Here is a 13,939-nt window from a genome sequence, read left to right as displayed (position 1 = left end):
TCACACTTACTCACGGTTTAGAGACCATGGTGCTAGAGTTCACACAACATGCTAAAACCCAGCAATGTTATTGCAGTTGTGTGAACCCAGCAATTGACTGACTGACCAAATCAGATGGGTCGGATTGGCGTCAACCTGAAATTTGCTCATCAATTAAGCTCAGCTTGTGAGAGCCATCCTTCTTGGAGCTGAAGGATGTTCATGAGAGCATGGTTGTGATTCCCTTTCTTTGGGAACCTAGGGGCTCAGAGGCAGATCTTCTCGGTGGCTGTCAAATAGCCTCCCTCTCAAGGCTGGGATGCCCCCCCCATCCTCTTGAAAAGGGGTTAAGACTGCAGAGCCTCTAGACATGAGATGTGAGTTCTGTGACTCTTATGTTTTTTGTCTGGCTCTTGCATTTCTATATATTAAGATTTTAGTCTCGTATTTGATGTTTTTATGATTTTATAGCATTATTTCTATGATTGTGAGTCTACAATTGGAGTGCAATATTTATTTGTGAAATAAATGCTGCCTTTCCCAAGGAACGTACATTTGGCTTCTATCTGGTTTCTTTCTAGTGAGTTTTGAAGACCTTTTTTTAATTTCCAAATGCTTTTAATTGAAACGTGACTTGGATTTTTAATGGTATTCCCCCACATATATTGAATTGAATCAAATCAGCCTGAATCAATTCATTGTGTGATGAAGCCTCTCCAGTGAAGATTGTGAACAGTAATCAATCACCTGGTGTGTGTGTGTGTGTGTTTGAGTACCCACACACATATACTGTATACACATACATTCTGTGTGTGTGTGAGGGAGAGTGAGTAATATAACAATATTTTTTAAAGGTGTATTTTTTCATATTAAGTAGAAACAACTTGAGAAAAATTATTTTTAGAGGTGATATGAATTTTTGTAAAAGATGTTAAGATTAAAAGCTTCCTTGGCTTTAAAGGGGATTAGGTGAAATTTGCAAGTAAAGGCCTACAAATGGCTCACTGATATAAAGGAACTTCTTTACTCACAGGCTGTATTCTCTTAATACCAGCTTCTGGAAGAAGCAACAGCTGGAGAGGTTTATTATCTTCATAGGCTGCTTGTGCAATTCCCAGAACATCTGATTGTTCTCTGTGAAAACCAGTTGGATTCTGAACTCTTTTTTGGATAGAATGCAACCATAAAAAGTGAAGAAGCAGAGCCTGTCCTGCTATTAGGTAAAGGGAAGTAACCATTTCAGGCAGCTGAACTGTGAAGCCAATTTAGTGGTCTGCTAGAATCACTGAAATGGAGCAGAGCTTATAACACAGCTGAGAAGTTGGCACAGAAAAAGAAAATTATCTTAGATAGCTTTAGTGAGCACATCAGAGAGACACAGGTTGTTGATCTTACACACTCAGCCCTCCCAAGCATAAAGAATCACACACTTAGACAGATTAGGTTAAGATAAGTAAAAGAATTTCTTACTGACTTTATTGTTGCTTCTGTTACATCCAACTTGGTGAAAAGATGAAGTTCCTCTGTTCTTCTTTTCTTTCTAAATACTTAGTTTGCCCTAAACTCTCAGCCCTACAGCTGCCAAGAGCTGCGTGGAGGAAAGGGGAATTCCAGGCTAAGACATGAGTTGGTGTGAGCAGAGCCTCTTGGTCAAGAAAGGTCACAATTGGCAAACAACACAAAATTGTGCAAAAGTCCTCCTGGCTGTTCTCCTTGAATGGGAGCCGTGAGCCCAGGGAGAACCCCAGGTTGTGCACCAGTTCTGTTTGGGGTAGCGTAGCCCCATCCAGAACAAGAGATGGACAGTCCTCAGAACCAGGGACCCTAAAACTCAGAGCCACTAGGTTTTGCTGGGGTTAAGTTGAAGCCTGTTCTTCCCTATCCAAATCTCCACAGCCTCCAGACACTAAGACAGAGCCTCCACGGCATCACTTGGTCAGCTCAAGGTGAAGATGTAAAACTGAGTAGCATCAACAGAGTGATGATACCTCACTTCATGCCATCAGATGACATCATGCAGCAGCTTCATGTAGATATTAAACAGAAGTGGGGGCACCCCACAAAGCAGGGGCTGTGGACTAGGCCTCTCTCCCCCACATCAACTGGAACCAGCCCAGGGGAAGGAAGAGAACCAGCACAAAACAACGCCAGCCACTCCCAAGCCCCAAGGCTGGTCCAGAAGGGTACCATGATTGAAAGTATCAAAAGCCACTGAGAGACCAAGAATAGCCAGGATGGATGCACTACCCCCATCCCACTCTTGCAAGTAGTTTCCTTGTTTCTTGATGCTTTGTCAATCCTTCTACCTCTAGCTTTTTCAGTAAACCAAAACTTAGCATGAAATCTGAACCCAGTCACAGCACGCCAGTTGAAATTAGTTGGACCAAGTTAATGAAGACTCTCTTAAGTCCTATTCAGTGATATGTTAAGGCTCTGTTGAATCCAGCTTAATTTTAGCTGAAGGAGATGCACAGAAACAGTGGAATTAATATTAGTCATTAAGCCCCATAGGTTTCAGTGAATCTGTTCTAACTAATTCTGGATCCAACTCATGGTGTCTTTCTTCCTTGAGATTTCTGAAATGATATATTACTAGTTAAGATTTGCAAAAGCCAAGCTTCACAGCAAACCAACGCTCTGCCAACTCCTCTGCAAGACTACCACAATAAGATGAATAAAGTAAGAGTGAACCTCGCAGTTTCCACAGGCAATCGTTGCAAACGCACTCATCGCTCATTGACAAGGTAGCTTTGAAAGAGCCCAGCTATTAAGCAACTGTTTTAATGAGACAGGAGCTGATCTGCTACAAGAATCCATGGACAATTCTTTTAGGAGTTCCTCTGCACATTAACTGAAGCAAGATAAACTTGGCAAGGAGCCAGTGACATGTCACTTCAAATGAAAACTCATGAACAGAAACAAACAAAGCCTTCATTTGTGGGTTGGCATCAACAGATGGGCAATATGGTGTGCTTTTTTTTTTGTGTGCACCTTTAGGAATGGGATGTGCTAATATTAAAACACTGATTGAATGAAGTTGAAAGATGCAGAGAAAGACCATGCAGAGGGACACAGGAGAACAAAATGTATAGCTACATATGCTTATTAACCACAGTGGCTTGGCTTGCAGGACATCTTAAACTGAAACCAAGTGGTTAAGGTGCTGGGCTAGAAACCAGGAGTCTGTGAGTTCTAGTCCCACCTCAGGCACGAAAGCCAGCTGGGTGACCTTGGGCCAGACCCTCTCTCTCAGCCCAACCCACCTCACAGGGTTGCTGTTGTGGGGAAAATAGGAGGAGGAAGGAGTATTAGGTATGTTTGCCACCTTGGGTTATTTATAAAAATAATAAAGGTGGGATAGAAATTAAATAAATAAATAAATAAAAAGGATTATGTCTTAACCTATTTGTGTAAATCCAGTCTAAGTTCCTTTCCTTTTTCCTTTTGTATTTTTAAATTAAGTAAAACCATCCTTCTTAATTGGGGCATCATTTTAGATAACAGAATAAGTAGATGAATAAACAAACATCAAGGAAAGAAATCAGAAGGTCAGAATAATCAAGATTAGTAAAAGATATAACAGTTGAGAGAGAGAGAGAAAAAAGAAATTAAACTGCACATTTATATCCTGGAACAATACAATTATGTGGAAGAGAATTTGTATTTGTATTTTCATTTATCTAAAATGATCACTTTTAGAAACAGGCCTCTTTTACATAAAGCATAAATTAATTTGGGATTAATTATTATTAATTAATCTATGTAACATATAAGATTTGTTCTCAGTAATTATTTCCAATCATTCATCATACTAATTCTGGATATTAGGAGGAAATTTTTGTTTCTCAATTTTGCTACAGTTGGGAGTAAAAAATGGCAATGAATTTTCTTCTAATTCATGCTACTGCTACCTTGACCATAATAACTAATAGGATTGTCAAGGGATCAAAGAACAACCAAGGCCTTGAAAGCTTTTTACTTCGGGCAAGTCAAAAAATAAGGTAATACAACTCTTAAGGCAGTCATGCTTTTTTTTACACTAATATGAAAAAGGAACTGCTGAAATAAATAGTAGAGAGTGCATGTGTGAAGTCCGAAGTACCTTTTCCTAAGTATGCACAGCCCTAGTGTTTACTCTTTAATGCCTGAGTTTACCACACCTTGAAACTAAATTAAACCAATTTCTGGATTTGCATGATATATTGAATCATAAACTACCTAAATGGGCTGGGTTCATGTAACAAACTAAGCTACTACAAATCAAAAGAAAAGCCAACACTGTGCCAGCGCAGCTGATTATTTATTTTATTATATCCCACATTCTCTGTGAAGTTCAAGGTATGTAATGGTATGTGGGAATGACCTTGGGAGACAGGAGGGAGAGCTGCAGACAGAACAACCGGCATGTAAAAGATGTCTCAGCCCCCAAAAGGGGAGAGGGCATGGGAAACGCTTCAGAAGGGACCCTCCCTAGTCCTAGTTTTCCGGAGAGTAAAAAGAAAGGAGGGGAGAAATATTTTCAGTGTCAGGTCCAAGCTAATATTTGTAGCTCAGGGTTGAACTATCGAGTCCTTGGTGCTCTCTGAGGCCCACTCCCTTCTCACACTGAAGATGTTGCCTAGTCCAGCAATGAAACGTCTGCAAGAAAACAACCAGGCTCAGAGAGCACCAAGGACTCCATAGTTTCAGTCTTGCAAGATTCTGCTAATGCAACCTTACAATAAAGATAGAGGAAGGATTCCTGGTTGTGGTTCTTCTCTGGACTACTCCACAGGGCTGATGAGGGGGCTTCCCAAAACAGCAGCTCAGTGAGGTTGTCCAACACCTTAACACCACACCACCGTGACTTTCATGAGGCCTGTTTTGTGGATACATATCTTAGGATTGCAACCTCAGCTTGCCACCCAGGCAAATGCCCTGATCCCTCATTAAACTTCAATAAACCACAGAGGAAAAATCATTTTCAGGTTTCTGATAAATGATTATCACAATCAAATGCTGTGGGGAAAAGGGCTACTACCACTTCTAAGGCCAACTTTGCTTAATATCATACTGTAAGTCCATTAACAGCTGCATAATTGAAACCACACAACTTCCCCACTTTTTTTTTGTATTAGAACTGGACAGGATGAATTTCCACTTATTTTCCCCTTCTGTGGATTTGTCTTTCAAACACGTTTCCCTGCCCCCACGCCCAGATCCACTACTATTAACATATTTTAGTATCTCTCTAAACATACCATCAGTCAGTCTTGCACACAGACACCCAAAATGCACACATCCAGAAACACATTATATAAGGGTTAGGCTATTGGGGGCAGGAAAGCCGAACAACATCTATGAAAAGATTTTATGCCGGATGCTAGACAGAGGATTAGCACTGGGCCAGCTGTCTTATTCTCTGCTTGTGTGTGCAAAATTCTACAAGCACCGGCCCAAAATCAAATCTGGCAAAGGACAGCTACAACACCAGACCTTTTGTTCCAACTGCTGAATGCTCAGAAATATATTTACTAATGATTGAAATCACTTTGAAGGTCTGTGTGTCTGAGCCAGGGCCGCAGTTTGCATTAGTGGAAGGCAAGAAGGGCAGGGAATTTTTCAGACCGCATCCTCCCTAACCTCTGTTTCCCAGGATCTTTGGGAGAGGGATGGACAACCTGGAAGCTTCACTTAACCTGTGGGAACAGAGCCAAACCCACTAAGTGGAATGATGATGCAGGTGGGTAGGTCGACCTCATACGTATGAGTAGTACCAGAATGTTTCCCTTCTTCCCTTAGCCTCTAAACATCGTTAAACCTATTTTAGGTGCTACCTTACAGTTTTGTGTATTTACTACTTCAGAAAGTGCTGATTGTGAAAGTCTGAAATATGGTTCAGAGATGCACCTGGACCCTGGGGTAGCTTGTTATTTACTCCTAGTGTGTGTGTGTGTGCGCGCCTTCAAGTCACGTTGACTCCTGGCCACTGCCTGGACAAGTCCCTGCAGTTTTCTTGGCAAGGTTTTTCAGAAGTGGTTTGCCATTGCCTCCTCCCTAGGGCTGAGAGAGAGGGACTGGCCCAAGGTCACCCAGCTGGCTTCGTGCCCAAGGCGGGACTAGAATTTCCAGTCTCTCAGTTTCTAGCCTGGTGCCTTCACTGCACCAAACTGGCTCTCACATTTACTCTTAATAGCATTAGTATTTTCATTTGGTATGTGCTTATATCTAAGTGCAGTACATAGACCTATTTTTCCCCCACAACAACAATCCTGTGAGTTGGGTTCAGCTCAGAGAAAATGTCTTGCCCCCAATCACCCAGTGGATCCAATGCCTTAGTTCCTACATCACTCTAACTCTAATAGAAATGTTTGCAGCATATAGAATATGAAATTATGATGCTTTGAAGAGAATCACAAAAGGTTTAATGGAAGAAGTAGCATACTGTATTTTGGAATGGATTGGGGACAAAAATGCCCTAGATCCAGAACAAATTCTTGTCTGGTTGAAAAGTCACTTGAATTAATATATATGGGAATATATATGGGAAGAAGAAAGGGTAGAAATTGTTTTGTTTTGTGTTTAAATCTTGGTCACAACCCAGAGAAAATACGGGCCCATTCACACAGTCACTTTGCCAAGCTTTCTTCCCATCCTGGAGCTGGGAAGAAATCATCTTGGCATAAATCTTGCTGCCCCCAACATGCCTTTTAAAGGATATCCGGAACAGAGCAGTGCTGGGTTATTGGCTGTAAAGTTCTATGACCTGAGACTGCAAGAGCGGCGATTGATGGCTTCTCCAACTGTAATTCCAGCCCTGCACAGTGTCACCAGCCACAGGAAAATCTGCCACAAATTGCCCTGTAGAATCTGTTGAAGTCAGAGAGGTGCTTAGGTACTCCAGGGCTCCATCCAGTCTTTTTTCTTCCTGGGTTGTTTTCATGGGAGGTCTTGTTCCAGAAAAAGAGGGAAAACACCACTTCCACAGCAGAACACTTGAATGGCCAGTGGGGCATCTTAACATTATAACAAGCAGGACCTGTGGAGGAGCCCTTAGACTAGCAGATAAAATACTGTTGAACTAAAGACTAGCACTTTCTTTCATACCTTGGTTGGTAAATAGGAGCCTTTCAGCTTCCAAATTCACATATTACAGGAAATCATGATTTAGCAAACTAGGAGTAAGAAAAGACCTTATGGCCACATGGCTCATTCTCAGCCCAAGAAACCATGTTATATTTAATTTGGTCAGGGTGTAGATTGGGTTGAGTCAACTGAAATTTGGCCATTTTCTTCCCAGCCTTGAGATTGGGGGACATGTAACCATAGATTACAGTTTGATCTAGCCCAGTGTTTTTCAAACTTGGCAATTTTAAGATGTATGGACTTCAACACCCAGAATTCTGGGAGTTGAAGTCCACACAGCTTAAAGTTGCCAAGTTTGAAAAACACTGGGCTAGCCTGATTGTTTCCATGTTGCCAGTCCTTACACAATGACTTGTTCCATGTACAAGCAAAACATCACAGGATGTTGCCATCCTCTAGTGCTAACTATGCACAAATGAACCATCCTTTAATATATACTTATTAAAATCTAGAATCTAAAAATGTGTACAAGTGTGGAGTCAGTTAATTAAAGATTTGGGACCAGTTTGGTACATTTTAACTGTTAAAAAACTTCAGGCCTTTGAGCCCAACTCTGTTCTCATCTAAAGATGGTTCGACATAGACTGTCAAAAGAGTGTCACCTCCTCACCAGCAATCGCAAAGATTAACACTAGGATTAACACCAGATGAACAATCAAACAGTACACAATACCCTAATCAAGGAACTATTAGCTCAGTCAATCAACCAAGCAGAAAACAACAGCCCAGTCAAGGAACCCCCAAGGAGAGAACAACACCCCCACCAACACAAACAGGCAAGCCACTGTATATAAACAGAGAGCAAACCCCACTCCCTCTTCGCACTGAAGATGTTGCCTAGTCTGGCAATGAAATGTCTACAAGAAAACAACAAGGCTCAGAGAGCACCAGGGACTCCACAGTGTTTTGCCATGTTAGGATGAAGGTGTGCCAATAGAAACAAATAGAGAAATCTAAGCACCAAACTAGGATTTATGGAATTCTTTGGGGAGTCTTTAAGAGTTCAGCAGGCATAACATGGATAGTTTGTATATAGTATAGATTATCCTACTGAAATCTAACAGAACCAGGAAGGACCTGAGACTCTTATCCTGCCAAATAATAGCAAAAACGTTCCATTGATCCTCTGGATCTTCTGAAGAAAGTATCAACCTAGTGAGTTGGCCATTTTCTCTATCACTCAGAGCTGCTGTGTACTCCAGACCAACTTGGCATCTTCGGGATGAGTTGGACTATAGCCCTCATCACCCTTAGAAAACCATGTTTGTGAGAATTATGGGAAACAGTCCAGTACATACAGAAGGCGCAAGGTCAGAGAAGACACACGTTCAAACAATAATCAAAAGGGGCTGGAACGATTTGGCTATCTGCTCTCTAAAGTTGGCATAAATCAGAACACCTTATTTTACTTTTTTTAGAAAAAGTAAATATACCAATATCCTCAGAGCAAATACACACAATTACACAATTCTGTAAAAGAAAAACAGAAAAATGGAAAGGATTGACTGAAGGAGAGGTGATATTATGAATCAAAAGCCTCCTGTACAAAGATATTTTGCATTTAATATCTAAATACAAAAAACAGAGCAGTGAATGATAGACAAGCCATACTGTAGAGAAAGTTTTGTCCCTAGTTCTCTAAATTCTGGTGGCCAGTCTGCAGATACAATCCTACCAAGCAACAGGCTTATTGTCTGATTTGACTGTTACAGTGGGAGAGAAGATTCCTTCAAATGGATCTTCTCCTCCTCTTTCTGAATGTCTCCCCCTCTTTGCCATGTTGCTGTTGCCCATGTACTTCCTCTTCACTCTTTCCTTCCTGTTCACAGCACAACATGCTATTGCTCTATGCTCATCTCTGCTTGTGCACTTGCAGAGGGCGGTGAACAAGGGAAGAGTAAGAAGGTGAAGCAAAGTGTAAGAAGGTGAAGACCTGTCAGAATGGGGCCCTCAGTAGGCAGCCAGCAATGTCAGTCTCTGGTGGTAGAAAAAATGTCCCTCAAGACTCATCAAATATGGGCCACATGTGTCTGGATCAATGTTTCTCAACCATGGCAACTTGAGGATGTGTGGACTTCAACTCCCAGAATTCCCCAGCCAGCCTTGCTGGCTGAGGAATTCTGGGAGCTGAAGTCCACATCTTCAAGCTGCCAAGGCTGAGAAACACTGGACTGGATATGATAAAGTCATTGACTGGTAGGGTAGTGCTGAATCTTTCTCAATCGCAACATGCTTTTTCTTCAGTCTGTCTCTCTGAGGGACAGATTTAAGAAATGGATATGAGATAAAATAAAATAAAACTTACTTGCAGGATACAGAAGATGGGGTAACACAATAAACCCTAAATCCAGATTGACAAAAATGTATTTGCTCTGTTCATATAACATGCTATGCCAAATGGCTAAGCCAGGGTTTCTAAACCAGGGTTCCATGGAACCCTAGGGTTCTGCAAGAGGTCACTAAGGGTTCCTTGGGAGATCACAATTTATTTAAAACATTATTTCAAATTTGGGCAACTTCACATTAAAGAGGTAAGTTTCATGCTTTATTTTTAGTTTAAGAACCCTGTTAATGCATCTATACAGGCCTACACATGAAACAAATAACAATAATTCTGTAACTTCTGGCCTATATTTGAGCCTGAATGTGCAGGGGTTCCCTGAGGCCTGAAAAATATTTCAAGGGTTCCTCCAGGGTCAAGAGGTTGACAAGGGCTGGGGTAGACTATATGGCTTAACATGATAGCCTAGTTCACAGAAGATGCTAATACATACCTGGATGCCCTACAATAGTCTGAATTACAATCTACTCATCCCCATTTTAGTTAAGGGTGCTGTGTCAACTGAGCCACAGATGGCCTTACTGCTTTGCTACATTACATGTAAAACTAAGGAAAGTGTTTTATTTTACCATGCTTTATCATAGTGTGGTTGAGCCACCTCTGGCCAAATACGTCATGTCTTCCACAGCCCATCCCAGTAGCCATTTGTAGCTACCATTCTCTCCTCTTCCCATCCCCAATCCCAGACTTCTGCTTTTTCTGGTGGTTTCTAACTTTAGCATCTTCCAAGGTGAGAACTTTAATTTCCAGCATCTCCAACAATGGCTGTGCTGGTTGGGGAATTCTGGGAACTGAAGTCCACACATCTGGAAATTGCCAAGATAGAAAACACTGGCCTACAATTACATAGCCTCACTCTGACAAGCTTCTGAAAATATATAGTGACTACTAGTTAGGGAAGATCATCTTTTTTTCCTTCAAGAAGTTTCAACTACAATGTCACCTAGTGTCTTATCCTGGAGACCTTAGTGGGGCTGACTTTCAAAATTCCTCCCCAGTTTGTAAGGGCTGAAGCCAGTGAGGTGAGAACCAGTGATTCCCAAATACACAGACACAGGCGCGCGCACACACACACACACACAGACATGCCTTCAGTGCATAGATGTCTTCTATCTTGTTTTCAGTAAAACAACTTGTCTAGCTGTATCATGTCTGTGAGCTTCTGCTGTAAGTAAGTTTCTGAATACAGGTTTTAGTGTTGAAATGTATGTCCATGCTTGGCATGAAAGCTGGCACACTTTTGAACACTGATGAGGAATTTAGTGTCATCCCTGAAACGCCCCTCCCCAGTTTTAAGCAAAAGTGCAAAACATCTCTTAGGATTGGGTGCCAGTCATTCCTTCGGAGACTCCATACCATCCTTTGTAGCTGTGGGTCACACTGTTGGCTGTTGCTGAGTCACCGTGACACATACTGTATCTTGTGTAGGAGACATCATAGGCTATGACTCTGGGCTCCATCCTATGCCCTGATTTCTTTAAGTAGTAGATCATTGATCGGTCCTGAAGTTCAAAGGACTGTTTATAAATAGATTATATGCACAGATGCATGTACTCGGGACTTAAAACCATCCTGGGACAACCCAAATTCAGCCTGAAGGAAAACAGATTCTGCACCTGAATAAGTTATGCAAAAGAAGCACATTTACATATCTCTTCTATAATTTAATCTGTTTCTGCTACTAAGAAATGTGACTGTCCTCTAGCTGTCTTGTTCAATCTTTTCCTGGCATCCCAGAGTTCTGTCCCTTGTTTTTCAAATTTAGCCTAGAAACTTGGCTTCAATTTTTTTTTTAATAGCAGAAGGTATTCAAGATGCCTGATTAATTTCATTGAACTGGGTACTCCAAATTCCCATACATTCATGGAGATACCTTACAAATCTTTCTGTTGTCCCCAGGCAACCATACTTAGGGAGGGGATATTTTGCTGTCTGTACAACTATCCATGTTAGCCAAATAAATGAAGAATTATGGAAGATGTATACATCTGTGAGAGTTTAAATATACTTACAGAAAAGCGGGGAAGAGAGAAAGAGAGAGATCTCTTTAGCCACTTATAACTCTGGTGAATATTTTATGTTCTACCATGACGGTGCATATTTCAATCTGGAATCCATGCCAATTACGTAAAGCAATTTTGCTGTGGTTGTCAAACTCCTCCCTCTCTATCCCTATGGTGGGCTGGGGTTTTATTTTAGTTTTTCTTTGCTTGGCTTTGTTTATTTTTAAATAGCAACTATCTTCTCCGCATCGACCGGAACCTTGTTTGACCTCCTAGAACTTCAGAGGGCCTTGCTTTGAAGGAAGTGGAGTGGGTGTGGGGAGGTTTGAATGATAGCTGATAAACCATTCCCTAGTGGAATATACCATCCTGCACTGGGTTTGCCTTAATGGGAATTTGGCCATTTTGGTTGTGGCTACCTAAAAGTATATGAACCTATTGATTTTTTTAAAGACTCTGTTAGATTGTTGAGAATTTGATCCCAACGTGTTTAGTATTCAAATACTCCTTTCCCAGTATGATTTCCTTTCCCAGTATGATTTCCTATGCAGGAATTGACAACTTTTTGAATCCCTTGTCCTGCACATTGAAGAAACTAATATGGGTTTGACAAACTTATATCATCTCTTTCTATTTTAAAACCCATTCTCTGCTAGCACAATTTTTATTCCCTGTGCTGATAGATTGACCAAATGTAATCAAGTCAAAGAAAATATAATATTCAGCCCAGAAAAAGATTTAGATATAATGGGAATGTCTATGGATGTGTCATGGTGGTGGTGGTAGTAGCAGAAGTAATGCTGAGTGGAAGCATTATTGTATGGGGGGCAGGGGAATGGATAGATGAAGGTTAAAAATAGAAATATTTCTCTTCTCTTGTTCTTTTCATAGTTACCTCTCCCCTTATCATCACATCCTGGTGGTTGAACATATACTGTTTGGTAAGTGCTAAATACTGAAGATGGGGAGCAGAAGGAAGTATGAAATACTTTAAATGTGATTTGTAGAGCCAGAAAAATGATTTGCATATGTATTTGAAGCATGCAAGCACAGTGATACAAAATAAACCCAAGTGTTCAGGTTTGTAGCCAAGAGACTCCATCTGGCTATAGAGCAAAGGAAAGGGTTTTTAAAATTAATTAGATAGAAAGTGGATTCTGTAAACAGGGGCATACATGAAATAAAATAAAATAAAAATGGAGAAAGAAAAGCAGTCTGTGATCTTGAGTACATTTGTGCAAATCTGCTAGAAAATATATATTCTGCTGTGTGAGAATGCCAGTTAATCATGGCTGACCTCCAGTAGCTGAGCACTCAGATAAGTATGCAATTGTGTATGGCTTATATATTTTAATTCCACATGATTAAATCAGGATGTCATATATAATTCCCACATCCCCTATTTTACTTGCACACAACGCTCCTGTTAGGTAGGTATCTGACCTGAATTCACCCCACCCCCAAGCCTAACAACTGTGTACTGTAGTGGGAATGAGTCAATTAACAGGACTGTATTTTTGAGACCTGAAGTGTTGGGATGAAGCAGCCTTGGTGATTATTGTGAGCATGTACAAGAAATACAGTGTCAGCACGAACAGGATGGCATGACTTTAAGGACCACACTGTCTGCATGCGTATCTGTTTTAGTGCAACCTCAGAACAGCGTATAAGATATAAATGAGAAACCGAGGATACGAGTAAGTGTAAAGTGTGGACATTGCCTAGGGCAATGATAACCCCTTGCAATCCCCCCACCCTTCTTCTCAATTCCAAGGTACCCTACAATTCAATGAAAACGTAGAGCATTTGCATCTACTATTTCATACAGTTACACTTTGCAATTCTGTCCCCATTCTCTCTTGCCTACATGGCAGTAAACTTTGTTCTAACCCCCTCCCCCAAATCTGTCCGTAGTTTCAGAGAGAGAGAGAGGGAGAGAGGGAGAGAGGGAAGGGGGCAGGCAGTGTCGAATTTCTTACCTGTTTATCTGTCCCAAGGTCCTCCCAGCCAACTTCTTAAACTCTTCTTTCCGAAACTCCATGGCGTTTTGCTTCTTCCGCTAAAAGAAAGAAGCACTGGGCACCCTCTGCCCCGCTCCTTTCCCGGTGCCACCTTTGGAGACACGCAGGTGAACAGTTAAAGACTCCGCCACCACATCGGGAAGGCTTCTTGGTGGGAGAGGGAGGTTGCACAGCGATCCCAACCCGTTCCTCTCGCCTGGTGCCTTTATTTTTCTCGTTTTAATTTTCTTTCTTTTCTTTTCTTCCCTACACTTTCCTTCCTGGCTCTTCTTCTTCCCCTTCTCTCCGCTGGTTTCTCGGCTTTCTCTAGGATCCCGGATATCTCTCAACTTGAGGAGCGGTGCGTGGGGATGCGACCATCACCGGCGCTGCCGCCTGGCACCCTGCCCGATCCACCAACACGGCCTGAAGCGTCATGGGGGCAGCTGTGCCGCCGCGCACCAGTGCCCGCGCCCTGCGTGGGACGCTGC

At 41.7% G+C, this 13,939-nt stretch overlaps 1 protein-coding gene across 1 annotated transcript in view; it reads right to left on the bottom strand.

Annotated features, from left to right (window-relative positions):
- SLC17A7 (solute carrier family 17 member 7) overlaps nucleotides 1–13,692 on the bottom strand; it is a 47,415-nt gene extending 33,723 nt beyond the window's left edge. The window contains exon 1 of the mRNA XM_063301155.1: nucleotides 13,428–13,692. Coding sequence (XP_063157225.1) covers nucleotides 13,428–13,489 — 62 coding nt within the window. The 5' untranslated portion in view covers nucleotides 13,490–13,692. The remainder of the gene's footprint in view (nucleotides 1–13,427) is intronic.
- Nucleotides 13,693–13,939: the final 247 nt, after the last annotated feature.

The sequence above is a fragment of the Candoia aspera genome, chromosome 4 (assembly GCF_035149785.1).
Source record: "Candoia aspera isolate rCanAsp1 chromosome 4, rCanAsp1.hap2, whole genome shotgun sequence".
In the NCBI taxonomy this organism is placed as follows: domain Eukaryota; kingdom Metazoa; phylum Chordata; class Lepidosauria; order Squamata; family Boidae; genus Candoia; species Candoia aspera.
The sequence above is the reverse complement of the archived record's forward strand: the minus strand, read 5'-3'. Positions and strand labels throughout refer to the sequence as shown.